Source organism: Heloderma suspectum, chromosome 12, assembly GCF_057233095.1.
Source record: "Heloderma suspectum isolate Gila_16-S chromosome 12, 16-S_ref, whole genome shotgun sequence".
Lineage (NCBI taxonomy): Eukaryota > Metazoa > Chordata > Lepidosauria > Squamata > Helodermatidae > Heloderma > Heloderma suspectum.
Genome location: NC_139469.1, coordinates 2,737,355 through 2,764,508, shown reverse-complemented (window position 1 = coordinate 2,764,508; position 27,154 = coordinate 2,737,355). Strand labels below are relative to the sequence as shown.

General features: G+C 46.3%; 1 protein-coding gene across 1 annotated transcript in view; it reads right to left on the bottom strand.

Moving 5' to 3' along the window:
- Positions 1–27,154, bottom strand: part of GRIN2A (glutamate ionotropic receptor NMDA type subunit 2A) — a 186,568-nt gene that overhangs the window by 28,487 nt on the left and 130,927 nt on the right. Inside the window, exons 4-9 of the mRNA XM_084819183.1 lie at positions 19,275–19,480; positions 15,386–15,554; positions 15,071–15,224; positions 12,291–12,416; positions 8,436–8,665; positions 7,291–7,451 (exon numbers count right to left, since the gene is read on the bottom strand). Coding sequence (XP_084675309.1) covers positions 7,291–7,451; positions 8,436–8,665; positions 12,291–12,416; positions 15,071–15,224; positions 15,386–15,554; positions 19,275–19,480 — 1,046 coding nt within the window. The remainder of the gene's footprint in view (positions 1–7,290; positions 7,452–8,435; positions 8,666–12,290; positions 12,417–15,070; positions 15,225–15,385; positions 15,555–19,274; positions 19,481–27,154) is intronic.

The window sequence follows — 27,154 nt, the reverse complement described above, 5'->3', positions numbered from 1 at the left end:
AAGCATGATGTTCAATAGATCAGTGGTGCTGAACTTCAGGCCAAAGGGCCAAATTTACCCCATCTGGAGTTCCAATCTGGATCGCTGAGGTTCCCCAGACTGACACACCACTACCCCTCAATACACAATCCTTTGGTCGTTCCTACTCCCCCCCCCATCCTTTGATGGTTTCCCACCTTTTACATCCCCCCACCCTTCTAGTGCGTGTCCTAAGACTTGGTTGTGGGCAGCAAGAGTTTCAGGCTAAAATGTGCTCACCTTTTTGGCACCTTGGCCCTGCCCTTTTTGGCTTTCATCCCTCCTACTTGGCATTTGGCCCCACACTTTACTGGAAAGCAGCCCTGCTGGCTTCCCTGAAATGGAATCCAGCCTTTGGGCTGAACGAGGTTCAACACCCCTGGACTAGATAGACCTTTTGTCTGATCCACCAACATAATTAGAGCCCTGAGCCTGGATCAGCCTGAGGTCCATCTAGCCCAGCATCCTGTTCACCCAGTGGCCAGCCAGCTGCCCGTGGAAAGCCCACAAGCAGGACAGAAGTGCCACAGCACCCTCCCACCCATATGTACACCCCCAGCAACTGGTGTACATATGCATGCTGCCTCTGCAGGTAGTACTAGCCATCAGGACTAGTAGCCATTGATAAGAGAAGACTTATCATTTGTCCATTCCCCTTTTAAATTCATCCAAGTTGGTGGCCAAGACCCTCCTCATATTCTTGTTCTGAATGAACAAGGCCAATTTTCAGAGGGTGGAACATTACTGCAGACTTGAGCTGTTTTAATACCCATTCTCTTTCCCCCAGGGAATTCTGGGAACTGCAGTTTTGTGAAGGGGTGGCTGTAGATCTCTAATAAAGGACCCCTGGCACCTATACCAGCCACAATTCCCTGGATTTGGGAGAAGAATCCATGACAGCTAAACTGATACCTTGAACGAATAGAATTTTACAGCACAGAGAGAGCCTCAGATTTTAAACCAGAGGTTGGTTGGTGTGTCTGACAATTTTCATCTACCACTTGGAGCTATGACTGAGCCAATATTTTGTGGTTAACTTTATTTGCTTGAAAGGAGGGCTTTGTGGGGGCGGGGCTGCCCTCTTCTCATCTCTTGTACTGCCTTTGCAGCAATTGCATTCCACAGTGCTACTGGATGCCATGTTTTTCTACACACGAGACACTAGAGCAAGGGAAGGAAGCATTGTCATCCCTCTTAATTGGCTTCAAATGTCATCATGTACCCCAATCTCACTGACTATCTCATAAAGCCAAATCAGAGGGAAGGCACAAAACATTGCCCTCTCTCTGAGTTGGCCTCATGACACAACATAGCTGCCCCACAAACACCCCCTTGAAAACAGTAAGGACAAACAAGAAACCCAGGCTACAGTCCTTCTTCCCCTTGTTGTTGTTCAGTCGTTCAGTCGTGTCCGACTCTTCGTGACCCCATGGACCATAGCACGCCAGGCCTTCCTGTAAGCCCCATTGAACGTGGTGGGATTTAATTCTGAGTAGACATGTATAGGATTGCACTGTCAGAAACCTGGGGTAATGCAGTGTGAGGTGGAAAATCCTGGATTCAAATCTCAACTCAACCACAAACTCAAGAGCAAGCATGCTCAATGTGATGACAATACTGCCCTATTTTATAGGGATGTCGTAAGCAGCACTGAGGAAAGGAACAGTACTATAGAATTGCCCAACAGTATTAGTGTTCCTCTTTCTGCTAAACTGGCATGTTAGAAACCTTTGTGTGTGTTTTTCCAAAGTCAAGCTTCCCGTTGAAAACGTTACCTCTACGCCCCCCGCCCTGCCCATAATGCTGAAGAAGCAGCAACCGCTCCACAAGGGAAAGCCAACAAACCTCAGAAATGGAAAAGTGTTCTCTATGCTGCTTCTAATCTCTGGTTCTCTGCCTCACCTGTCAAAATTTCATATCCCTCCAGAGCAGCATACAAGCCATCAGTGGAGTGTGGTTGAAATGGCAACACACAGAATCAAAAGCTACCCACTGTAGTCGCCAGATTGCACAGACTCCGAGAGTGCTTTCAAACACCTCTTTTCACACTTGCAAAGGCAGCTTCTCTTTTAGCCGGCCTCACCTGCTGGAAAGAAAACCAGGCAGGAGCCAAGCTGACAAAACAGGAACATGAGCGCAGATGTTAGGAACGCGGCGGTCATTATCTGTTGGAGGAATCCTGCTCCCCTCCGTTTCCATCAAGCAACAAAGAAAGGGATTCCTGCCACTGCTGCCTTATTTGCCATTTGACTAAAGACTCTTGTTTCTGGATGCTGGGCTCTTTTTTCAGTCCGATTGCCATGTTACCAATTCAAAAGTGGCCAGCACAGAAGCCAGAGGGGGGAATACTTCAGGAAGAGAAGAACCCACCACAAACCCATTCTTCTTCCTGGTTCCCCCTAGATCTTTTGGCCTCCAACTCCCAGCATCCGTGGCCACTGGCCATGATGGCTAGGGATGGTGGAAGTTGAAGTCTGAGACATCTGGAGGGCACTGGGTTGGGGAAGGCTGCTTTCCTGCTCCTCTGGTTCACTTTGCCCTGTGCTCCCCACTGCCCGAATTCCAGATTACCTGGGACGGTGCCTGAATTCATTTCCAGAATTGCCCTGGGCACCATTTGTGCTACAGCATTCAGCTCATTCTCTGCCTTTGTACTTTTTTCTCTCCTTGATGCTACCAAATGCACACTTGTGCACGGAAAGTACACTGCCCCAAACTCACCTTGGTGAGCTAGTAGGTGTGGGCCCAGGAGCTGTTCTTGGGTGGCCTTGGGCCTCCTGTCCACAAGCCTCTCTCAGCAGCTTCTGGCTTGGCCTTTGCTCCTGCGCTTCCTGCTTGCCGAACCTCCCGCAGCCCTTGTGTCTCAGAAACAGGGCAGCCCTCTGGCGTTTCTGGGCATCTGCATAGCTCCAGTTCTTCAGGAGAATACCTCCTGAGCAGTAAAGCAAGGGCGGGGAATCTGTGCCCCTCCAGATGTGACTGGACTACAACTCCAATCAGCCCCAATCATTGGCCAGGGATCATGAGAGGTGGAGTTTGGAGAGGCGCTGGGCACCCAGTCCTGAAAGAATTGCTCGGTACTGGAGTGACTCCACCCATTGCAAGTGACCACTGGCTCTCCTCAACAGGAAGTGCTACAAAAGCTTCCTGTTCAGCCTGGGACTTTGCCTGGGCAATGATAAGCTTTCCCGGTTTCCAGCTCTCTGGCCTGATTCTAGCTTGTCTTCTGGCTTGACCTCCTGGCTTTGGTGCCCTACACTCTGACTCCCCAGCTCAGGTCACCGGCTTGTCTCCTGGTTCCTGACTCCCACTCAGTGGCTGGCTGCAGATCAGCCCTGACAAACATGAATACTGCGCCTACACTGGGAGGAACTGGGGAGGGCAGAAAATCCCACCTCACAGCGGCAGCAGCAGCAGCAACAGCAGCTGTTTGACTTTCTGGCCTGCAGAAGAGCAGCCTCCCTCAATGGGAATAAGACATGGCCAGAGGAACAAATGCTATCGTGGAAATCCAGATTGTCTGCTTTGAAATCACATAGTCAAGCTGGGACAATTTCCCACATGTTCAAAATGACAAAACCAGATCAATTACTCCTTTCATTTGGGCAGCCACAAGAGAACCAGCTGGGGAGAGAGAGGCATCTTCTCCCCACCACCCCACCCCCAACACGCACACACCTCTTTCCATGGCTCATTATGACATGGATAAGAACCATCCGTCAAGGTGAAGCTCAGAGTGACACTTGTAATAATCTCCACGCTGCATTGTTCAACTTTCTCCAGGCAGCACATTTGACTGGGAATAGATCGGAGCCGAGTCCTCATCCTTTTGGAGGCCTCCTCCCTCCCACATCACCTGCAGGAATCATTTAATCTATTAAATGCCACTTCCACATTTATCTGTCTTGCGAGGGCATCCAGCAGAAGGAGCAAAAACAGAAGCATGTCTTAAAAATGGGAAGGTGGTGATTTTGGAGTGGTAGCAGCCCTTTCTCCTTCATCTTTGTCTTCTTCTTCAGTGACGTGGGTTGGACAAATTCCTGGAGGAGAAGGCTATCCATGGCTACTAGTCTTGCTGGCTATGTGCTACCTCCAGTACCAGAGGCAGCAAGCCAATGTACACCAGTTGCTGGGGAACATGGGCAGGAGGGTGCTGTTGCGCTCCTGTCCTGCTTGTGGGCTCCTGGTCGACAGCTGGTTGGCCACTGTGTGAACAGAATGCTGGACCAGATGGACCCTTGGTCTGATCCAGCCGGGCTTTGCTTAAGTTCTTATGACTGCCTCAAAGTCACCCAGAGAGCTTCATGGCTGAGTGGGGACTAGAACCCAGATCTCCCAAGTCCCAGTCCCACATTCTAACCACGACACCACACTGGCTTTCTTCTTGCTTTCATGGCTCACTGAAGAGCTTCCTAGGGGTGGTAGCCTTTCCAAACTTGGTGCCATCCAGATGTGTTGGAGTGCAACTCCCATCATTCCCAGACAGCATGGCTCATGCTGGAGGGCACCAGGTTGGGGGAGGCTGTCCTAGAGCAGGGTTAGAGCAGTTGTGGCCTACAACTCCTATGGCCCCTCATCACTGGCTGTTATGGCTGGGGCTGATGGGAGTTATAGGCCAAAACAACTGGACAACTACAAGTTCCCCAACCCTGCCCTAGAAGCATCCAGCTGGCCCTGACTGTGGAATGCTCCCTCCCCAAGAAGACCTCCTGGTAAATTACAGTCTTTTCAAAGGAACATTTCCATTAAAGAACCATTTTCCCCAGCATTTAAATTTGCTGTTGCTTTTCATTCTCTATAAAGGGTTCTGACATTTAGTAGCTGTTTTTTAAACTCTCTTTTATGGTGCTGCCATTTTAAGTTGTACACTGTCCTAAAATGCAAATAGGGTGAAGGGCAGCATATAATAAATGTTTTAACGAATTTTAAAATCCAGCTGGACATTCTGGGAGAGAGGACGCTGGCCTCAAGGACCTTTTCTGGCAGTTCTCTCCTTATGTTTCCCAGTTTGTGTCATCTATTCCGGCAGCAGGCCACTGGATTTCCCTTTGCAGAAATGGCTTTAAAAAAAATCAGCAGACGTTCCAAAGCACACTCGACATCTGTGCCCGGTCAAGTGTTGCTTTCCGCTGGCCTCTCAGTCGCTCCTTGTCTCCCTGGGACCAAAACCCAAACCTTTCAGAGTATGTAACAGTTGTCGGATATTGATCACAGAAATACTGTACATGACAGGCGATTTGCACCATCAGCTGCTGAAGGTGTCCATCAAGGGAAGTGACGAAGACACCTTGGGATGTCCACGCTGAGAAATCACTTCAGAAAGGGAAAGCAGCAGCGGAGGGAGAAGCGCCAGCAGCAACTAAGAGCCCATGCTGTCGCGAGGACAGCGCTCGTGTGCAGAGGAGAAGCAGTTGCTTGCGCTGGAACCAAGGGGTGGTTCCAGGGGGTGGTTTTCATTTCCCTGCAGCCTCACACAGGCTCCCACAGGAATATCTTTCCAGCCTAGTCCTGACTCACGTTGTTCTACAGTTAGATTCCACCTGGCTTCAAGGGTCAGTAGGGATATACGGACTTTGTTAAATCCATTCTGTCTGTGTTTTGTGGATCATCAGGTGTCTTTCATTCCATCATCTGCTCATTGATGGAATCAGCTTATTTTTTACCAGAATTTCATTCTACTCATGCTAATTCACATTAGCTCTAATGCACAGTTGCGCCCTTGCACAAATGCTCTAATGTGCATTAGTTAATGTGAATTAGCACTAATGTGCATTAGTACTAATGCAAATTACTACCAATGTGCATTAGTGCTAAAGTGAATTAGGACAATTCCCCCCCTACCAAGTGAAAACCATATGAGTCGAACTAAGTCAGTCTCCTGTGGAATCCACAGGTAGGACGCATAGAAATTTGAACTCATTTAACTCCAGTTGCAGACTTCTCCAACATCCCTAGAGGTCAGGTTAGGCACCCAGGTTTTCTGCTAGTACCTTTCACACAACTGCTAAAGTGATTGGCCAGTTTGCATATTCCTCACCATGGAAATACTGGATGTGAAAAAGATAGGGATGGGTGACCAAATTCGTTTGGTTCGCATTTCAATGAGAACTTACTAAATTCAGACTTCCTGAATCTAACAAGAACTGCAATGCTATTTGCCATTAAAATCTGTGCATTTCTGCAGTTTGTGATGCAGTTTGTAAAAATCAAATGTGCACCAAAAATGCATGCATATTCAGAAATGCTCACAAAAGTGCATTTATTTCATAAAAGGGAGACAAAGGGTAAAATCCAACATAAGTGCTACTTTGAGCAGACAAATTTGAATGAATGGGGCTTCACTTAATCTTAAATTAAGCCCCATCCATTTCAGTGGGTCTACTCTAAGTAGGACTTACGTTGGATTCTACTCCCAAATCACTTCATTCATTAGAAAATTGCTCTTAAAAATTCATATGTTAAAACATGAATTTTAATGCATACAAAAATATGTACAAATGTTCATGCAGATGAAAAGAAATTGCAATCTTGATGCAGAAACAAGACAGAGCAGACTTAAAAGTCAAAAACTGAGAATCCAAGCGAAATTGAGCTTGACACATTTGTCCATACTTAGCAAAGGAAATGTGCAGCTACCACCACACTTAAAATATCACGGGTCATAGGCTGGGCACATGAGTACATTTGCACATGAGAATACCCAATTCCCTCCAAAAGGAAGTGGAAGAATTGTGGGAGCTAGGAGTGTGCACACACAGTGGGATGAATGCTTGAGCCAGTCCCTGACGGTACATTTCCCAACACTGCCGCCCCATATCCTGAATTAGGGCACATTTCAAGCAGCCCCATAGCGCTGAATAACACAAACATTTGTCTATTGTATACGTATGTATAGTGGGCCGTATCCAAGGGGCCACTTCACCTCTGCTGGCTCTGCTGTGCCTGTGGGAGTGACTGCTCGTGCAAGGGAGCTTTAGTGCTTCTAGAAATAACCCCAGAAACCAGCAGAAATGCTTGTTTGGGGATCGGGATGGGTCAAAGGAGTTTCCTTCTGTGAAGTGTGAACTCCACTGACGTGCCTCATTCTGGAAGTGAGCGTTTCCACTTGTTTGCAGGGTTTTAGAAGCACAAATGCCTCATTGTGTGAGCAGTTGCTCCTCCGAGCACAGAGACACAATAGGATTCCTCTTTTTTGTTAGCTTCTGTGGATGTTTGGCATGGATGGAAAAGTGGAATATTGATGGTGCTGAAGAGGAAGAACATCCCACCTACCCAGTCTTCAGGCTGACCAAGGCATCCTCCACTCCCTTCTGGTTGTATTTGACCATGTAGGCGTGCATCTCCTTATAGTTGTTCCTGATATTTCTCTCTGTGCTCCCATTTGGGACCGTCCCAAACCGAAAAGGAGGCGAATAAGCATATGGCTGTTGAAACTGGGTGGGAGGAAGATGAAGGGGGGGCAAACTGATCAGCTAATTGTCAACTCCAAGGAAGCTGTCTTCAGCATCCTAGCTTCAGGGAAGACTTTTTCTTTTATTTTATTTTTTGGGTCTCATCATGGCCTTGGATGAATAAATGAAGCTGCCAGATACCAGGTCAAACTCTTTGTCCGTCTAACCTAGGCCTGCACAGTGTCCAGAGGTTGGGCCCACATGGCTCTCCCAGAACCCACCAGCAGAGCTGGTGCACACACACCCTGTAATTGCCCCCAATGAATCTGGAGCAGTAACCACCACCACCCCACACACAATTTTAGAAGAAAACAAGACATTTGGGAAGTGCATGTCTAGCTTTCAAAACGAATCACGCTCCCAGGGGGAACACCTTCTTTTCTTCCAAATTCAGGGGGTAGGGGGGCAGGGGGACCACACATTACCCACCCCTGATCTAACCCCCTCTTGATTGACTGTCCCCTTTTGATTAACAGTGGCACTCAGGGGTCTATATCTCTCCAGGGTCTGGTGTCCTGTAGATGTGTTGGACTACAATAACCATCGTCTCCAGGCAGCACAATAGGCTGGACTATGGCAAAGGGCAGCTTTTCCCAGCCCAGTTAGAGATGCCAGGGGACGAACCCAGAACCTTGTACATGCAAAGCACCTACTGCGCAACTGCGTTACGGACTCATCAATATAAGCTTCTTGAGACAGAATCAGGCCATGGATCTGTCTAGCTCAAGCTTGACTTTGAGCAGAAGCAAGTCTTTGGACTCTCAGGCAGAGAGGCATTTCTTTCCAAGCACAGATACCCTAATATCCTTTTAACTGGAGGTGGTAGGGATTGAAGCGGGACCCTTCTGTATGCAAAGCAGGTGCTCTGCCAATGAGCTCCAGTCCCTCCCCTTCTCCCAGACTTAAAACCAGTCTGCTGTAGGCACAAGGAAGGGAGAACATAGAGATCAAAGTGCCCCCGCTCACCTTCTTGTCACTCAGGCCTGTCACCTGGTCGACAAATTCCTCCTGGATCATGAATGCCGCCAGATTGGCTGTGTAGCTTGCCAGGAAGATGACGGCAAAGAAAGCCCAGACAGACACCATGATTTTGCTGGTCGTCCCCTTCGGATTCTGAACTGGCACAGAGTTGTTGAACACCAAACCCCAAAGCAGCCACACAGCTTTTCCGATGGTGAAAGATGGCCCATGAGGATCTGCCGTCACAAAGAACATCAGCTTTTACCTCCGTTACGCATTCACTGTAATGATATGCGACTGTCACCAAGATCTTTATATCCTTATTTGATTTCTTTAAAAAATGTTAGCTGTTTTGGACACTGAGGAAAGGGAGGGTACAAATGTTGTAAACAAACAAATTAGGAGATACAGCCTGAAGAGCAATAAAGGGGTTGGACTCGATGGTCTTATAGACCCCTTCGAACCCTACTGTTCTATGATTCTATGACCTACAGCATTACATCAGCATTAATAGTGCTACTAATGCTAATTCATAACAGTAAAAAATAGTGACAAATAATAACAAATTCCCCCCACCCCTACATATACCTGCCCGAGGATTGAGATCTGTTGGAGGAGTCCTCCTCTGCGTCCCACCGGTGCAAGACATATACTATGGTGGGACGTGGGAGAGGGCCTTGCCTGCTGTGGCACCTGGTTGTGGAATGCCCTCCCCTTCGAGGCCTGATTGGCGCAGACACTGGTTTCATTTCAGGGCCAAGTTAAAACATGGCTTTTTACCAAAGCCTATGAGAGCTAATTGAATTCCCTACAGTTGCACACCGCTTGTTAACTGTTTTATTGTTTTAGATTTTTTAATTGGCATTAGCTTGCTTAATATGCTTTAGCTATGTAAATCATTTATTGTTTTATGCTGTTTAAATTGATTTTATCTGTACGCTGCCCTGAGATCTTAATGATATAGGGCAAGATACAAATGTTATAAATAAATAAATAAATAAATAAATAAATAAATAAGATACCATTCATTCACACATCACATAATGACTTCAAATGGCTACACACCCTTCTCCTGACTCCACCCCCCTTTTGCTTGACCAGTGATCATTTGGTGGTTTGCCAGCTTTTGTACTGACTCTCCCCTTCCCCCCGCCTGCATTCAAAAAGGTTGAAATGCTTCTCCTAGGGATTAGCCACTGGCAGAAGGAGCTTTACGCTCAAATAGACCAGCATTTTGACCATACCCCTTAGGCCTTTGGCCTCATCCCACTTCCCTTTGGCCCCACCCACATGTGGCTCCCAAAAGTTTCTCCAAAATTAAATTTGGCCCTCAGGCTGGAAGAGGTTTGACGCATCTGCTTTAGATGCCTTTTTAGGGGTGATGAGAGAGGAAATAATCATAGGAATGTACAAACTGAAGGAGAGCCTTGATGGATCTGACCAAAGGAGCATGTAGGAGGAGCAGATCCTGCACCAAGGGACATGTCATAGCAAAGGCCTGGTGATCACCCATTGTCTTAAGCATCTCGAGCATCTTCCTGGCAAGCTACACAGCACCTATACAAATCTATGGTGCGACTACACTTAGAATACTGTGTACAGTTCTGGTCACCACACCTAAAAAAGGATATTGCAGAGCTGGAGAAAGTGCAGAAAAGGGCAAGTAAAATGATCAAGGGGCTGGAGCATCTCCCCTATGAGAGAAGGTTATAACAACTGGGATTGTTCAGCTTGGAAAGGTAAGGGGAGATATGATAGAGGTGCACAAAAGTATGCATCCTTTGGAGGAAGTGGACAGGGAGACATTTTTCTCCCTCTCTCATAATACTAGAACCCACGGGGGTCATCCAATGAAGCTGATTGATGGGAGACTGGGGACAGATCAAAGGAAGTACTTCTTCACACAGCCGTAGTTAAATGATGGAACTCGCTACCATAGTGATGGCCACCCATTTGGATGGCTTTGAAAGGGGGTTGGACAAATTCCTGGAGGAGAAGGCTATCAATGCCTTTTTATTTTCCCAGGCATTTTAGCATTTTAGCTTTCTAAATTTTTATCTTTGCTGTTTTAAATCTGTATTTTAAACTCCTGCACTGCTGCTAGGTTTTATTGTGGTTGTATTGTTATATTGTGGTTTTAATGTTCTGTATATTTTAAATTGTTTTATTGTGTGTTGCTTGGATTTAATTTTTGTGAACCGCCCAGAGAGCTTCGGCTATTGGGCAGTATAGAAATAAATAAATAAATAAATAAAATCAATGGCTACTAGTCTTGATGGCTATGTACAACCTCTAGTTCCAGAGGCAGTGAGCCTATGAACACTAGTTGCTGGGGGACATGGGTGGGGGGGTGCTGTTGCGCTCATGCCCTGCTTGTGGGTTCCTGGTTGACAGCTGGTTGGCCACTGTGTGAACAGAATGCTTGACTAGATGGACCCTTGGCCTGACCCAGCATCAGGGCTCTTCTTCTGTTCTGATGTTCTAATCTCATGAATGAAGGTGGGGCCTGGACCATTCCATAAATTAGCATCAGTGGATAGTAAACATTATTGCATTAGATCCTGGACCAATCAGGCATCATGGCACGGAAGAATGCTTTATACCCTCGTTCTAGCCCAAACCTCCGTTTCCTATCATCTTAATTTCCAACCTCATCTCTAAGCCCACGGCTTCTGAGAAGTGCTGCACTGCTTTGATTCGGGTGGACTGACAAAGATACCACGCAAGAGATAAATGCAGTTGCACACTGGCATCTGGCTTATGCAAAAGGGAAAAGAGAAAGAGCTCTGAGGACCAGTAAGAAGCCAAAAGCGGAGCAGTGATAAATTATTATGGACATTCTCTGAGCTCATGAGATAAAGGCAATATATCAGCAATTACAACAAAAAGCAGAGGAATAGAAGGTTGTTGCAGTCATCTCCTCCCCCTAGTATAGGAAATTGGAGGCACCAATCATGTTCTTACATGGATGGAATAAGGCCAACTGGGCCCTTATGTTTCAATTCAGTAGATCTAACAGGGGAGGAAGGGGTGTTGCATAGTACAGACATCCAACCACTGATCAACATTGTAGACTGATGACTTCACTGTCCAATGCTTGCGCTGGGCATTACTGACTACTCCCCCAGGTGGCACATTGCAGCATCTCCATGACAATGCCCCAGGCTGAGCCACTGGCTGGAGTACATGCCGAGAAGCACGCTCAGTTTAAAAAGAAACCTTGAGAGGGGACTTAAGAACCCAAGAAGACCCCTGCTGAACAAGTCCAGAGGCCTATTTAGTTCAGCACCCTGTTTCCCACAGTGGCCAACCAGATGTCCCCATGGAATGCCCATGGCAGGTCATGAGGGAAACACCCCTCTCCCATTATCCCTGAGCTAGTAGTCAGAAGTACACAGCCTCTACACATGGAGGTTCCATTCAGTTATCACAGCCAGAAGCCACTGACAGCCTGATCCTCCATGAATGTGTCTGGTTGCCTTTAAATTCATCTAAGGTGGTGGACATGAGCACATCTTGTGGCACCGTGTGAGGAGACACACTGTGAAAAGTTCTTCTTCTGAACTGTGGAGGCATCCAAAGAGCTCAGTGAACTGCATAAGCTGAACTCTGGGACCCATCTCTGCATTTGCGTGGAAGAATGCGCCTGTCTCACTTGACGAGTGTGATCACAATACTCCCATTCATGCAAAAGGCAGCATGTTAATTGAGCACCGCACTTAAATGCACCACTTGTACCATCTCCATTGTATGCTCTCTCATTGTTTCCCAGGAAGAAAAAGGACAGAGGGAGTGGGGAGAGAACATGGAGCAAGCTGAACAGAGCCTCATTCGTGCTGCGAGCGGAACATGAAGCCATACCTTTCCCTTGTGCTAAGTTCCGATTATAGCCCACGGGGCTGAAGTACTCAAACACAAAGACTGCAATGGCCGACACAATGAGCAGCATCACAAACATCATCACCCAGACAGAGGCGCTGAAGGGCTCTGTGGAAAGAGGAGAGCACGGGTTAGAGAAACCAGCCTTGGTGACACGAGCCGCCGGATGTTTGCTGGGGATGTTCTTGCTGGACCACGAAACTAGCAGCAGGTAATCTGACAATGTGGCCACGTTTTTCTCAGAGCTGCAATGCAGGATGGCGAGACCCTTGCTGCTACACCCTGTGCAATCAGCGTGGAAGGAAAGGCTAGAGAACCACGCAGCGCTGTGCCTGGAACAGAAGCCACAACACCCACACCCCTCCGAGGGTGGCAAAATATAAATGGCTCTCCTTGCCACTTTTGCTTGGGGTCACCATATGGGTCAGCAGCATCCATGCTGCAGCTGAATGTATGGAGAGATGTCGGGCCGGGTTAAATGGATTCAAGCCATGGAACGGGGGAGGGGGGGAGAGAGAGAGAGAGAGAGAGAGAGAGAGATGGTGCAATCTCGCCTTGAATGGTGTTTCCCTCCTGGGATTTTTTGCTACGTAATTAGGACACATCCAGATCAGGGTTCTGTTTCAGATTTTGGTTGGGGGCAGGCAGGATTAGCAAGGTTCAAAGGCAAATGCTTGGCTATGTTCAAGGTTAAATGGCAAAATCATTATTTTAAAAGCATTGCATATTAAGCATATTTGTCGCAATTCTTAATACATCAAATAGTCTGTGAGCATCCAGAGCTGTACACTGTTGAGGTTAAGGGGCTGGAACAGATCAGTGCCTGCATGGGTGCCCCATGGAAGCCCCTCTGAGATTTCTAGAAGAAGAGTGGGGTACTAGCCCATTCAATGGCTCGTGACTTCAGTAACTGAAGGACCATCTTTGCCACATCAACCTGGTTACCAAGATCTTCACCAGACACCCTTCTCTAGGTAGCCGCTCCTTCAGAGGCAGCAAGTTGTAGCAGGTGGCTACTAGAGAGATCTTTTCTGTGGTGCTGGCCAAGTCCCTCCTATGGTTGTTTGCCTACAATATCTTTATTAGCCTACAATATTTACAATAATCATAACAAAGACAATAAAAAGAATATAGAAATATATATACTGTATATATATGGGGTGTTGTTCCACTCAGACTCTTCTAATTCTGTTTTGTTTAACAGCTGACACTATAGGGCTCAGCCCCTTTGGCTTGCTTGAAGAAAGCATAGAGGAGTGTTCAAACTTCGGGAAAGGTAAACATGTTTATTTTTTTCTTCTTACCACATGCTTGCCTGCCAACTGAGGATAACATTTCATGTATCTAATGAAGTGGAAAGCTGGTGCTATAAAGTGCCATGACACTCCTGGGGGTGGGGTGGGGTGGGAGTCGTTAAAGTGCCACAATTAGGGATGTCAGAGAAATCTGCAATGGCATCAAATGAGTTTGGATTTCTATGAATCTGATGGACAGATTCCACAGCAGACCCACTTTTCCCAAGTTGCACGGATGCTGTGGATTTGCAGACCAGGTTTTTACCTTCCGGAATGTTACACAAATTTAGTCAAAGAAAAACACATACAATTAAAAAACACTGGCTGAAAATGTACATTTCTGCCATAGGCTAAAGCATGCAAATGTGCATTTGGGGGGATTTGAGTATTGGGGGGGGAGGTTTGCACATTTTCGCACGTGCACATTTTCACAAATGCGAATTTGCACAAATTTGGGAAACTGGAAAGACTCTGATTCCGTCAATGAGTGGACGACAGGATGAAAGGCACCTGGTAATCCATGAAATGCAGATGGAATGGATTTTGCAAAATCCATCCATCCCTAGCCACAAGACTGTTGTTTTTGTCTTTAAAGTTCATCCTCTGAGCCAAAGGATAGTGGCAGGGCTGTGTCCTCTGGCCAGCAGGACCCCAAATGAGGCACCGACTGCTCTACCACGGGGAAGTAGCTGGTGCCTTTCCTCATCAGACCCCTCTGCTGTGCACTGGAAGGGCCAAGGACCAAGGGCGCCATGGGCTGAGGGCGCCATGGGCCGAGGGCACCATGTCACCTTGGGACTCCAGCTGAAAATAATCAGGAGGCGTTCTGGGAGATGGTGTTCACTTTTCTTGATTGATTGTCACTGCTGCTGTATATTCTGGGCCTTTTGGTTTTTTATTGTTAATCATTTTTTAATGATGATGGTGTTATGATGGCTGTAACCTACCTTGATCATCCTTTAAGAGAGAGAGAAAGGTGGGGTGGGTAGATAGACAGACAGACAGACAGACAGACAGACTCAATACACAGTGCAAAGTGATGCTTTTCCTGCGGCATCTGAAGAAAGCGTTGCACTATGCAGAGGACTGCAGTTCTACCCTTTAGTCTCCTGACACGCACCCTTCCTCAGGAGGATTTCACAATGCAGCTTTCTGCTGCTATTGCTCGTGACTGAACGGCACCCGGAGAACCGCTCTGAGAGAGCTTTGCGTGTCACAGAGGAAGGAGGCACACAGCCCTACCAAATGTTGGCCCTAGTTTTCAGCACTATATTAAGCAGACACATTTGCTGTCCAAACTTTTAAATGTGCAATTTAAAAACTGCCAGAAATGTGTCAGGGAACAGCTAGGTACACTGCAGCTTTTTTAAAAAATAGTGAAACCTGTCAAAAGTATATGCAAAAAAAGATAACAAAGCCAAACCAGTCTATAGAAAAATGAGAATGCGGGGGGGGGGGGGGGCTTACCTAAAAAAGCAGATGGAGAAACGGTGCCGTTGCTCCGAGATACCATGACACTAATCCCTGTTTCCACAAACGGCACTGAAAAATCAACCACCTCTGAGCGCTCCCCATTGATTGTGAGGGATCCCACAGCCATGACTGCTTGCTTTTTGACCACCTGGTTGCAAAGAGAGAGGGGGTGGGGTGGGGAAAGAGAGTGGGGGGAGACGAAGCCAGAAAACATTAGCTAGTCTGCGGAAGCCTGCAAAGGCCCAGATGAATTCAAAATGAGTGTGGCCAAGTGCTGGCTTAAGAGTGCTTTTACCTAACAGAACTTACTTCACCAATCATTCCATTCCACTCATTATTGATCTTTTTCCCGTGCTTCCCGTTGGTCACCAGGTAGAGGTCATAGGTGAACTTGATGGCCTTGGAGAGTTTCTTCAGGATGTCGATGCAGAACCCTTTGCAGCACTTTTTCACATTCTTCCCTTCCTTAGTGATGTTACTGATAACACAAACAAACACAAGAGACCTTTTAGCTTTGAAAGGGGATTGACAGATTCATGGAGGAGGAGGAGGAGGAGGAGGAGAAGGCATAGGAGGCATGTCTATATGGCTATTAGTCATGATGTCTAAGCAGAACCTTTAAAAAAGGAAATTCTCAAGGCACAATTACAAGCAATTCCAACAAGAAGAAAAGGTGGAAGACTACAGAAGAAGCCAATGTGGCTTCACAAAAAGCTAAGAGATGACCTGAAAACAAAAAAGGACACATATAGGAAGTGGAAAGAAGGCCAAGCAACAAAGGAAGAGTCCAGGCAGGTAGCACAGAATTGCAGGGATGGTGTCAGGAAGGCTAAAGCTGAGAATGAGCTGAGGTTGGCGAGGGATGCTAAAAGCAACAAAAAGGCTTTACGTGCATAGTAAAAGGCAGAGGAAAGAAATGGTGGTTCAGCTATTAAATAAGGATGGCAAAATGATAACAGATGACAAGGAAAAGGCAGAGGGGCTCAATTCCTACTTTGGCTCAGTCTTCTCCCAAAAGAGGGTCTATAACCCCCTGGCAAAGGTGAAATACAGGCTGAAGGGGCAGGATTGCAGCTTGGGATCGATAGGCATATGGTCAAGGAACATCTAATTTTTCAATTTTTTTTTCATACTTTGAATGAGTTCAAATCTCCAGGGCCAGATGAACTGCATTCTAGAGTAATAAGGGAACTGGCAGAAGAACTTTCAGAACCGCAGACTATTCTCTTTGAGAAACCATGGAGGACAGGGGAAGTGCCCGATGACTGGAGGAGGGCTAATGTTGTCCCTATCTTCAAAAGGGTAAAAAGGAGGAACCTGGGAACTACAGACCAGTCAGTCTGACATCAATCCCTGGGAAAATTCTGGAGCAGATGATAAAGCAAACCATCTGGAAGCACCTTGAAAACAATGCCGTGATTACTTGAAGCCGACATGGATTTGTCAAAAACAAGTCCTGCCAGATGAATCTGATCTCATTTTTTGATCAAGTCACCTCCCTTGTGGACCGTGGGAATGCTGTAGACATCATATACCTCAACTTCAGCAAAGCTTTCGACAAGGTGCCCCATGACATCCTGATGAGCAAACTAGTTCAAAGTGGGCTAGATGAAACAACGATCCGGTGGATCCACAGTTGGCTACAGAATCGGACTCAAAGAGTGCTTATCAATGGGACCTTCTCCAACTGGGGAGAGGTAACGAGTGGGGTACCATAGGGCTCAGTCCTGGGCCCTGTGCTCTTCAACATTTTGATTAATGACTTGGAGGAGGAGGTGCAGGGAATGCTGATCACATCTGCAGATAACACAAAATTGGGCGGGATAGCTAATACTTTGGAAGACAGAAACAAAATTCAAAGTGATCTGGATAGACTTGAGTGCTGGGCAGAAAACAACAGAATGACATTTAATAGGGATAAATGCCAAGTTCTGCTCCTAGGAAAAAGAATCCAAATGCACAGTTACAAGATGGGGGATACATGGCTCAGCAACACTACAAGCGAGAAGGATCTTGGAATTATTGTCGATCACAAGCTGAATATGAACCAACCATGTGATGTGGCTGCAAAAAAGGCCAATGCTCTTTTGGGCTGCATTCATAGAAGCATCGCTTCCAAATCCCGGGAAGTACTAGTTCCCCTCTACTCAGCACTGGTTAGGCGTCATCTGGAGTACTGTGTCCAGTTCTGGGCACCACACTTTAAGAAGGATGCAGACAAACTGGAGAGGGTTCAGAGGAGGGCAACAAAGATGATCGGGGGACTGGAAACAAAGCCCTATGAGATGAGACTGAAAGAACTGGGCATGTTGAGCCTTGAGAAGACTGAGGGGAGATATGATAGCGCTCTTCAAGTACTTGAAAGGTTGTCCCAGAGAGGAAGGCCAGGATCTCTTCTCGATCATCCCAGAGTGCAGTACTGGGCTCAAGTGACAGGATGCCAGATTCTGGCTGAACATTGGGAAAAGCTTCCTGACTGTTAGAGCAATACGACAGTGGAACCCATTCCCTAGGGAGGTGGTGGGCTCTCCCACACTGGAGGCATTGAAGACAAGGCTGGACAGCCACCTGTCAGGGATGCTCTGACTTGGATTCCTGCACTGAGCGGGGGGTTGGACTCGATGGCCTTGTGGGCCCCTTCCAGCCCTACTATTCTATGATTCTAACTTCCATGTATAGAGGCAATCTACTTCTGAATGCCAGTTTCTGGGATACATGAGCAGAAGGGTGCTGTTGCACTCATGTCCTACTTGTGGGCTTCCCTAGAGGCATCTGGCTGGCTGGCCACTGTGGGAAGGAGGATGCTGAACTAGGCAGACCTTTGGTCTGATCCAGCAGGGCTCTTCTGATGTTTTTGACTATGACAGCTAAATGGAACCTCCATGTTCAGAGGCAGTCCACCTCTGAATGTTTAATGCTGGACACAAACAGCAGCAAAAGGCTGTTGCCCTAATGCCCTGCTTGTGAGCTTCCCCAGAGATATCTGGCTGGCCACTGTGGGAAGGAGGGATACTGGATTAGGTGGGTCTTTCTGAAGTTCTTAAGCAATCCAGTGTTGTCGTTCTTTACGCAAACAAATGTATCATGCCAGCATGGCAAAATCCCCATGGAGAGGGGGAAGAAATGTGTTTTGGGGAGAACATATTTCTGATACTTTCTAGAAGCTCAGGTTCATTTATGAAATTTCACAACAAGATCTCATACAATCTGAAAATGTCCTTCTGCTGGGATGTTTTACATTGTATTTGCTTCAATCAAGGGTGTTGAGCCTCAGGCCTGGGGGCCAAATCTGACCTTCCTGAGGTCCCAATCTGGACTCCAGGGTTCCCCAGAGGACCACGCCCACTTCCCCTGGCCCCACCCCCTTTCCTCCAACCACCAATCATTTGGTGGTTTCCAGGATTTTGTGTTCCTTAAGGTGGAAAAAAGGCGAGATATCAACGTAATAAATAAATAAATAAACAAACAAATAAATAATAAGAGGTCGAATTGCCTCTCCTAAGGCTTCGTGACTGGCAGTCTGAGCTTGAAGTTAAAACAGGCTGGCATTTTGGCCCCTCCCCTTTGCCTTTGGCTCCACCCACCACTGGAATACAGCCCCCGAGAGCTTCTCCACAATGGAATTTGGCTCTTGGACTGAAAGAGGTTCAGCACCCCTGATTTAATCGCTGCTTTTCTGTTGATAAGGTATCCCTAAGAGCTTATTAAAACACACACAAAACAACATGAACAAGCAGCAGATAGAAACAGGAGATCAGAAAGATCTTAAAAACTTAAGGGGGCCTATAAAATTCATATAAAACTCAGTAAATACCCACAACAGTACACCATAACCAGAAATATCACTCAAAGCCACTAACTAAAAATGGCAAAGGGCAGAAAAGTTTCAACTTCTCTCTAAATAATAATAATAATAATATAAAAAGCACTGAGTGTCTCCCCTGGCTGTCTGGGAAGGGCCTTCCACAAATGGGATGTCAGCACCGAACAGGGAATTCAAATGCCGTGAGTACTAGACCCCAGAATAAGGAGGCTCCATTGCAGATTTGGAGCGCAGAAAGGCAAGGACCAGCCACCAGCTCTTGCACTCGGGGAGGCCTTCAGATGTGTGCAGCCTTCACAACATTTCTTTTCAAGGCCGGACTTCTTTGAGAAATGGTGCATTAACAAGAGGGTGAACACAAAATTATGGACTTACTTTATGACGACATATTTCCGGCACGGCACGGTGTTCTTCACGCAAGTCTCCGTCAAAGGGTCCATCTCCTCCACAATGACAAAGGGGGCCTCCTCCAGGGTGACAATGCTCAGGTGATTGTTGTCCGGGTCGCTGTCATTGAAAGAATTGAACCTGGGCCACACGGAATACTTATGGCTCAGGCTCTTATTCTCCCATTTCCCCACCTGCAAGGCCAACACGTGAGTATGGCTGAGATGTGGCTGACCAAAGCTGTCACATTTCACAACCTGGCGCTACACCTGGGCACAGTTTCTTTAGAGCAGGGATAGGCAGAAGGTAGATCAGAATGTACTGGCAGAACTCTGGGTGGATCTGCAGTGGAAAGGCTAAGATTGAGAGCTCCCCATGTTTAACAGTAACAAAAATAAAATCAAAAATCGATCTGTTTTGCTTTTACTGTAACTTTTTTGTATTTTCTGTTGTAATTTATTGTGCACTGCTCTGATCTTTCTCAATGTGAAGCAGCTTATCAATTTTATCATAAAAAAGAATAGTAAAAACAAAAAGCCTTTCCCCTTCCTAAAGTACACTGCTAAAACCAAGGAAGACTGCCAAGGGAGTGGAAGGACAGGAGGAGAAGTGTATGTCAAAATGTTTGTGTGCAAGCTCCAATTCTGAGACTGAAAATTATTTCTTGGGCTACGTATGTGCTCAGAGGTACCCTTGTTTTGCATCTCAATAGCCACTTTCCTGAGCCACTGTTTTGCACCTGGCTCCAGTTGGCAGACCTTGAGGTTCTAGTGAAAAACAAGCTAGAAAAACAAGTTTAAAGTCTGCCCACCCCTGTTTACCAGACTGATAACACAGTGGTCTTAACAATAGGGATGTACAAATTGTGTAAAATCTGTTCCATCTGTTTCACAGATTGTCAGGTGCCTTTTGTTCCATCATCCACCCATTGGGGGGGTTCCAAATTTGCACAAATTTGCAATTGCATAAATGCACAAATTTGCACAATTTAGCCTATGGGGCAAATGCACATTTTTGGCTATTTTTTTATTTTGCATATTTTTCTACAACAGAAAACAAATTGTTTTTTCTACAACAAAATTTGTGCAAAATTCAGGAAAGTTAGAAAAACGGTCCAGAGGTCTTCAGAATCCACCCAACAGGGGAAAAGTCAGTCTGCTGTGGAATCCATGGGACAGATTCATGAAAATGTGAACTCATTTAGTTCCATTGCGGATTTCTTCGACATTCCTACTTAACAATTGCCATGTTAGAATTACCCTGGGCCAAGAAGAAATAAGGGAGGGGGAGGCAGAACAAATTTCAGATCACATGGTGAAATAAATAAATAAAGCAGATTCAACCCCTGTCGGGGGGCGGTTGCAGTAGGTCAGTTGTAGAGCCAAATATTTTGCATGGAAATGGTGGCCTATACCTGACACCCATGATAAACCAGTACTATGTTGTTGTTGTTGTTGTTGTTGTTGTTGTTGTTGTTACTATTATTGCAACTGGTGGGGGTGAGGGGGCGGGTATGAGGCTAAGATATTCTAGCCAGGAATGTCTATCACTGGGAAATCCAGCCCTTTTGGGACTTACTGTAGTTTGCACAAATATTATTTGCACAAATCTCTATTTGTGCAAATAAATTTTAAAAAAATACAGAAAACCCACTCGCTGCAAACTGAGTTGGCCAGCTAACAGAAGATGAGCCAAAGTTGTGGGGAGCAAGCCAATGAAAGCTCATTGAGCTCCACTACCACCCAACTGGATTTTTCCAACAACCCTAATTGTAGCTTCCCAAAGGCAACCAGAAAAAGGAGGCTACACAAAAACCAGAATGAATGCAACAGGCAAACCAGTAGCGATTCTTCATGCTGATCTTCGTAAGAGAAATGGGTTTGACGGTTGGACTCATATTACATATCTCATTTAGGGAGGACCTATAGCTCTGCAGTAGAGAATGTTCCTTTGCATGTAGCATGTCCCGGGTTTAATCTCTGGCATCTCCACTTCAAAGGAAACTCAAGTAGCCAAGCGGGCTGCTCACAGTCAGAGCCAGCAATGCCAGGTGGACAAATAGTCTCAGGGTGTGACCCTGTGCATGTTCAGACAGAAAAAAGGCCTACAGCTCTCAGCATTCCCCAGCCAAATATCTCCGGTACCAGAGGCAGTGTGCCTATGTACAGCAGTTGCTGGGGAAAATGGGCAGGAGGGTGCTGTTGGGCTCCTGTCCTGCTTGTGAGTTCCTGGTCGCCAGCTGGTTGGACAGTGTGTGAACAGAATGCTGGACTACATGGACCCTGTGGGCTATTCTTATGTTCTTCTGTTCTTAATTAATGGCAGAAGAAAAAACAATTAACTAAAGTGGCTTCTCATAGGCTGGCCATTTGGAAGGAACGTGGAGAGGCCAGGCATAATAAAACAGTAAAGAATAGAACTCCTCAAGGATGTAACACAATGCAAGACCACTAATCAGTCCTTGGAAATGAATATTGTCCTTTATTGCACACTAAAAGTTATTCATAGATCCTTCTACTTTAGGAGTCACGGCGTAATTCTCAACAGAGCGTTTTAAGCAATGGCTGAGAAAGATGATGGACTATTTTGCAGGAGCATCCATTTTTATTTTTATGTAAAAATGGAAGGAACAATTACCAGAAGGGGAACAATTTCAGGGAGGACAATGCTCTATCGTTAATCAGGTTAATACACTCGACCGGTGATGAGGCAGGCCAGTAGCAGCAGCAGAGACAGCTAGCTGTAAAATGTACAATGGGAAACTTAATGGGCAATCGGCTTCAGTGACCCAAATGAGCCATTTCAGGGTGTGGATCTTAAAGGCGGTAGCCCTCCATGGTGCAAGGAGGGATGTCCTTGCACACAGAAAGCTAGCACATCGAGAAGGGCAGGTCGAACATCCTCGCATGCTAGCTTTCTTTATGTGCAGAGAGTTTTATCCATGGGGAAAATATTCAACTGCTTAATTCCCCCTATTTGTAGAAACTGCCCTGTTACAGCTGGTCAGCATTGGTGACAGTAGACTGGGCTATACAGACCAGTGGCCTGGTCCTGTCAGCACTCAGACCCAGAGTGAGAGGGGGATTTCCTTGGAAGAGGAAGGGGGAAACTCTGCAGGTGTGCGCAGGCACACACACACGCACCCATCACATACCACAAAGAGTTGTCACGCCCTAGTGGGGAGTCTGATACTGTGGCTGTAATGAACACCCTTACTCTGCAGGTAGGGACTTGGACATGGGAAGCCCCTCCCATATGCCTGGGTTCTGCCTATACCCATGATTACCTCTGGGAGGCCCAAAACAAAGACAGCAGCAAGCCCAGGCAGAAGCCACCCTAAGAAGGCAGAAGCTTCCTCTGGAAGACAGTGCAAGCACTGTCCTGCTCCTGAACACGAGAGCCGCATATAAGTGTTTCCAGATCAGGGTCTCCATTCCTGTACCAGGAAGGGTCCAGCTACTAGGGCAACTCCAGGAAGCCTCAGCTGGTGGCTGGCTATTGCTGGTGCAATGTCGATCCTGCCAGGTCCTTGCTCTAGCTACCTCATGGACGGCTCCCCTGCTGTTTCCACAGTCACATCCCAGACCCCGGCTTCAGTGCTAGCCCTCCCTCCTACTTGGACAGTTCCCCCACTGTAACTCCCATCATCCCTGGGATGCTGGAAGTTGTAGTCCAAAACATCTGGAGGCACCAGATTGGGGAAGACAGTTGGAACTTCACAGCGACCAGGGCCCGACCCGCAGGACACAAGCAGAGCTCATATGGGAATTTGCCATCGGGGGGCTATGTCTGAACAACAAAACACTTCGCACTTCACATGTGCACCTCACAGAATGCTCCTGGTTCTACCCCCTGCCTGCTCTCCAGTGCTGCTAGATCCACAACTAAGGGCAGGGGAGAAATTTGTTCCGCTTAATTTCGTACTTCCACATCATTGCACAATCAAAACAATGTATACAAAATCTCTCGAATCAAAAAATGTGTCCAAAAATGTAGATGTCGGGAGAAAATCTGCGCACAAATAGGTAAATTTGTGAAAATAACTCTTAACAATGTGTTAGGAAAATTGCGTGCAAAAAGTGTGTATATTAGGAACTGAAGTGTGCACTGAAGTATGTACAGCCTTTCATGCAAACTTGAAAAAAAAAATCAGTGTTTGTGATAATCCAAACCTAAAACTGGAAAAATGAGAAACTGAGAGAACCCAAAATTGAAAAATTCATCCATCCCTACCTTCAACACATTTTCCTGTCCACAGTTGCATTAGAAGAGCCCTTCTGGATCAAGCCATAGTTGGGTCCACCTAGTCTAGCCTGCTTCTCAGAGAGGTATACTGCCTTTGAACATGGAGTTTCCATTTGGTTATCATGTCTAAAAGCTGCTAAGATTCCTCCTCCTCCTCCTCTATGAATTCGTTTAATCCTCTTTCAAAGCCATGTGAGCCAGCGGCTGTCACCACAACCTGTGACAGCATCCTCCATTCATGATGTGCAGTCAGTGTGACATACGGGCTTTCGCCCATCCTTGAGCACTTTCACCGAAGGATCCTGAGCACTCACATTATGAACAGTGGGGGCGGGGGTGGTCCAACTTGAAGTGCAGGAGCTCAGCATGATGGCATGAACAACCATGACCCCAAGAAGTGTCCACAGCCACACACCCTGGGATATTCATATCCTGTTTTTTTCCATTATTTATACTCAAAGAACACTCTGGTTTATGATTCCATTGCACATCACAGACATCCAAAATAAGCAAACCACTAATAAGAAGTTCACAACTACATTTACATGGCATGACAACTCTCTCATGCATACTCAGCTGGGAGTAAGCTCCGTCGCACTCAATGGTGCTTACTACTAACTGCATAGATTCAATTTGTGAAGCACTTTGAGCTTTAGCAAAAGAGCTTCGGCCAGAATAAACACAACCTTTCACTTTTCATTAGCAATGCAAACCATCTTGGCAGAGAAGTGCATTTAAACTGCTAGCATGAGGCAGGAAGCCCATCAAAGAAAAGGAAAAGACGTAGCCAGCCTCAGCTTATTTCCCTCGTCTCCTCACACCCTCAGTGGTAACCTGTTGCAAAAAGTAGTAAAACGTCAGAGCCCCATTATCATCTCATTCCCTGGCCAGAGAGAGACAGCTCCAGCAGCAACCCCAGCACTCCAGCAGATGACTTCCTTTACTATACCACCAATTATGGAAGGGACAAAAATGTCTCTCTTTCCAATTTCTCCTCAGCATGGATCATTTTATAACCCTCTACCTCCAGGCTCCACCTCATGTTGCCACCATTTTCCTAAACCAAGAATGGCCAAAACGTTTCATCTTTCCTCCCGGGAAAAAGTGCTCCAGCGCTGGACCTTTTCTTGCACCTTTTCCGGCAGCCAAACCGCCTCTTCTGGGAAATTGACCTCATGCCATCAATGTTAATCAGTTGGGCCACCCAAACAGATCAATCCAGACTCATTTTCCCCCTCGTTCTTTTGGCTAAATCCCGGTTTAACTCATTATACATTGCTCGTTCATCAACGGGCCCTATTAAACCAAGTTATGCCCTTGACGATCCTGCTTTTCTTCTTCCCCCCTTCTCCAATGTTCTTAAACATAATCACTATTATGCACCAAGAATCATGATTACTGTGAATTAATGCTCTCCAGCTTTAATTGCTGCCCATATGGAAAATCTTGCCATTCTCTCAAAGTTAAAACGGCCCTTGAGCACAACAGTTAAGTGTTTCAAGAGAGTGTGACTCAGGCAAAGAATTATACAGCAAGTGGTATAGAAATGATTGGATGTGACCAGCAACACTCGGCTTCCTCCTCTCCCCATCTCTCTCTCTCTATCCCCCTCGTTTAGTTACAGATGCGATTAATAAGGATGCCAGCTTTTTACAGATGGCACTGCCGTGCTGCAACAGTGAATTAATTGAGAGCTAAATCGAGTTAAAATCCCAGCCTTTCTGTGTCATTTGGAACCATTCTCAAATCAAATGCCAGTGCCGTGAGGGAGGGGAGAGAGAGAACGATTCCAAAGGACTAGCTACATGTTACGTACAAAAGTGTTTATCAAATGCCTAATGGTATATTCTATGCCTGTAATGTATAGTTCTGCTCTAAGGGGCGAAGTGCATACCCCTTTAGAGGTGTAACTTGCAGCTGTGTCTTTTATTTTCCTTTACTCAAAATTAAGTGCAGAAGACCCAAACAGTAGGGGAATCCAAGCCTGAGCAGTAGGGGGATTCAACTCTTTGATCCTAGATGTGGTCCTGATCCAGACTGGGTGCCCCATGCCTGCCATTTGCATTGCCAACAAATTATTCCTTTCAGACAGTCGTTTTTTGGCAATGCAAAATCAGGAGCTCAGCAGGGAGGAAAGGGTTAGAGCTCCATAAACACCCCCCATGGTAGGGCCCCAATCCCTATAGGGTCCTCCACATGTATATTTGAGTAAGAAGGGGGGAAAGGCATAGTTGTACCTAATGTCAGTCCTACTTAGAGTAGACCCATTGATGGGACATGAGTTAGACTAACAGTGGATTCAACCCATAGCTGCTAGCTATGTCTCTAAAGTAATGTGCATTCTCGCCATTACTCTGAGCATCTCACACAGAGACCTTTTTGTTCCACCAGCCGCTGAAACCAGATTTGTACCATTCCACAGACTACTCAACTAGCATCATGTAGGCTTATATTTCTCCTTGAATTTTAGGATCCTGGTGCCTTTCTTTTGAGGGTCTCAGAACTAAGTTTTTAAAAACCACAAATTTCCAATAACCACTTAATATTAAAACCAGTTTCAGCATTATAGATAGGGCAGCAATATTTAGTCAAGGAATTAGTTACATTGATAGATTTTCTTTTTTAAAAAATGACTCCCATTGATCTGCTAGTATAATTTTTAATTTTTTTGAAATTATTTTTCAGGCAAATGCAGAAACCAAAGGTGGTGGGTGCCATCTTAGAAAAGGCATTTGTTTCTGCGAGAGAGGGAAGGAGGAATGCCTCATTGGGGATTATGCCTTTTTGTGTGGTGATTCCCTGATGTGCACATCTGCTCCTGTGCATGAGAAAAACATCGCACTGTCAGAAACTTGGAGCGATCATAGGAACACACATTTGCACAGCTGAGGTTAGTGCGCCAACTGTACCTACTGCTAGAGATGTCCAATTTGGCCACCGTCACACATGCCTTAGTTATGTCCAGTTTGGACTACTGTGACACACTCTACATGGGGGCTGCATTTGAAAGCTGCTCAGAAACTTCAGCTGGTCCAGACTGCTGATGGGGGCTGGTTACAGAAAGCACACAACTCCTTTGTTACAACAGCTTTACTAGCTATCAGTCTGTTTCCAGGCACAATTCAAGATGCTGGTTATTTATTTTATTTATTTATTTACAGCATGTATATACCGCTCCACATCTAAATAGATTCCAGAGCAGTGAACAATATGACCTATATGACCTCTAAAGCCCAACTGGGCTTGGGAGCAGGCTACCTGAAAGACTGCATTCTCCCATGTGAGCCTTCCCGCGTCTTAAGATCTTCAGGAGAGGCCCTTTTTCAAAGATCGCCACCTTCAGGGGCACATTTGGTGGTGCCATGAAAGAGGGCCTTCTCGGCGGCCTCTCCCAGGCTGTGGGACATCCTGCCAAGGGAGGCTACGTTCACTCCCTCTCTGCTGTCCTTCCACCAGCAGGCAAAGACCCTTTTATTCAAGCAGGCCTTTGGCGTGTAAGCAGCTCTGCTGGGTTGGGTGCTGTTTTTATTCTGTTATTGTGTTTTTATGTCTATGCATTGTTTTATTATTGTTTTAATCAAGTTTCATTTATGATTGTAAGCTGCCTTGAGTGCCATTTTTCT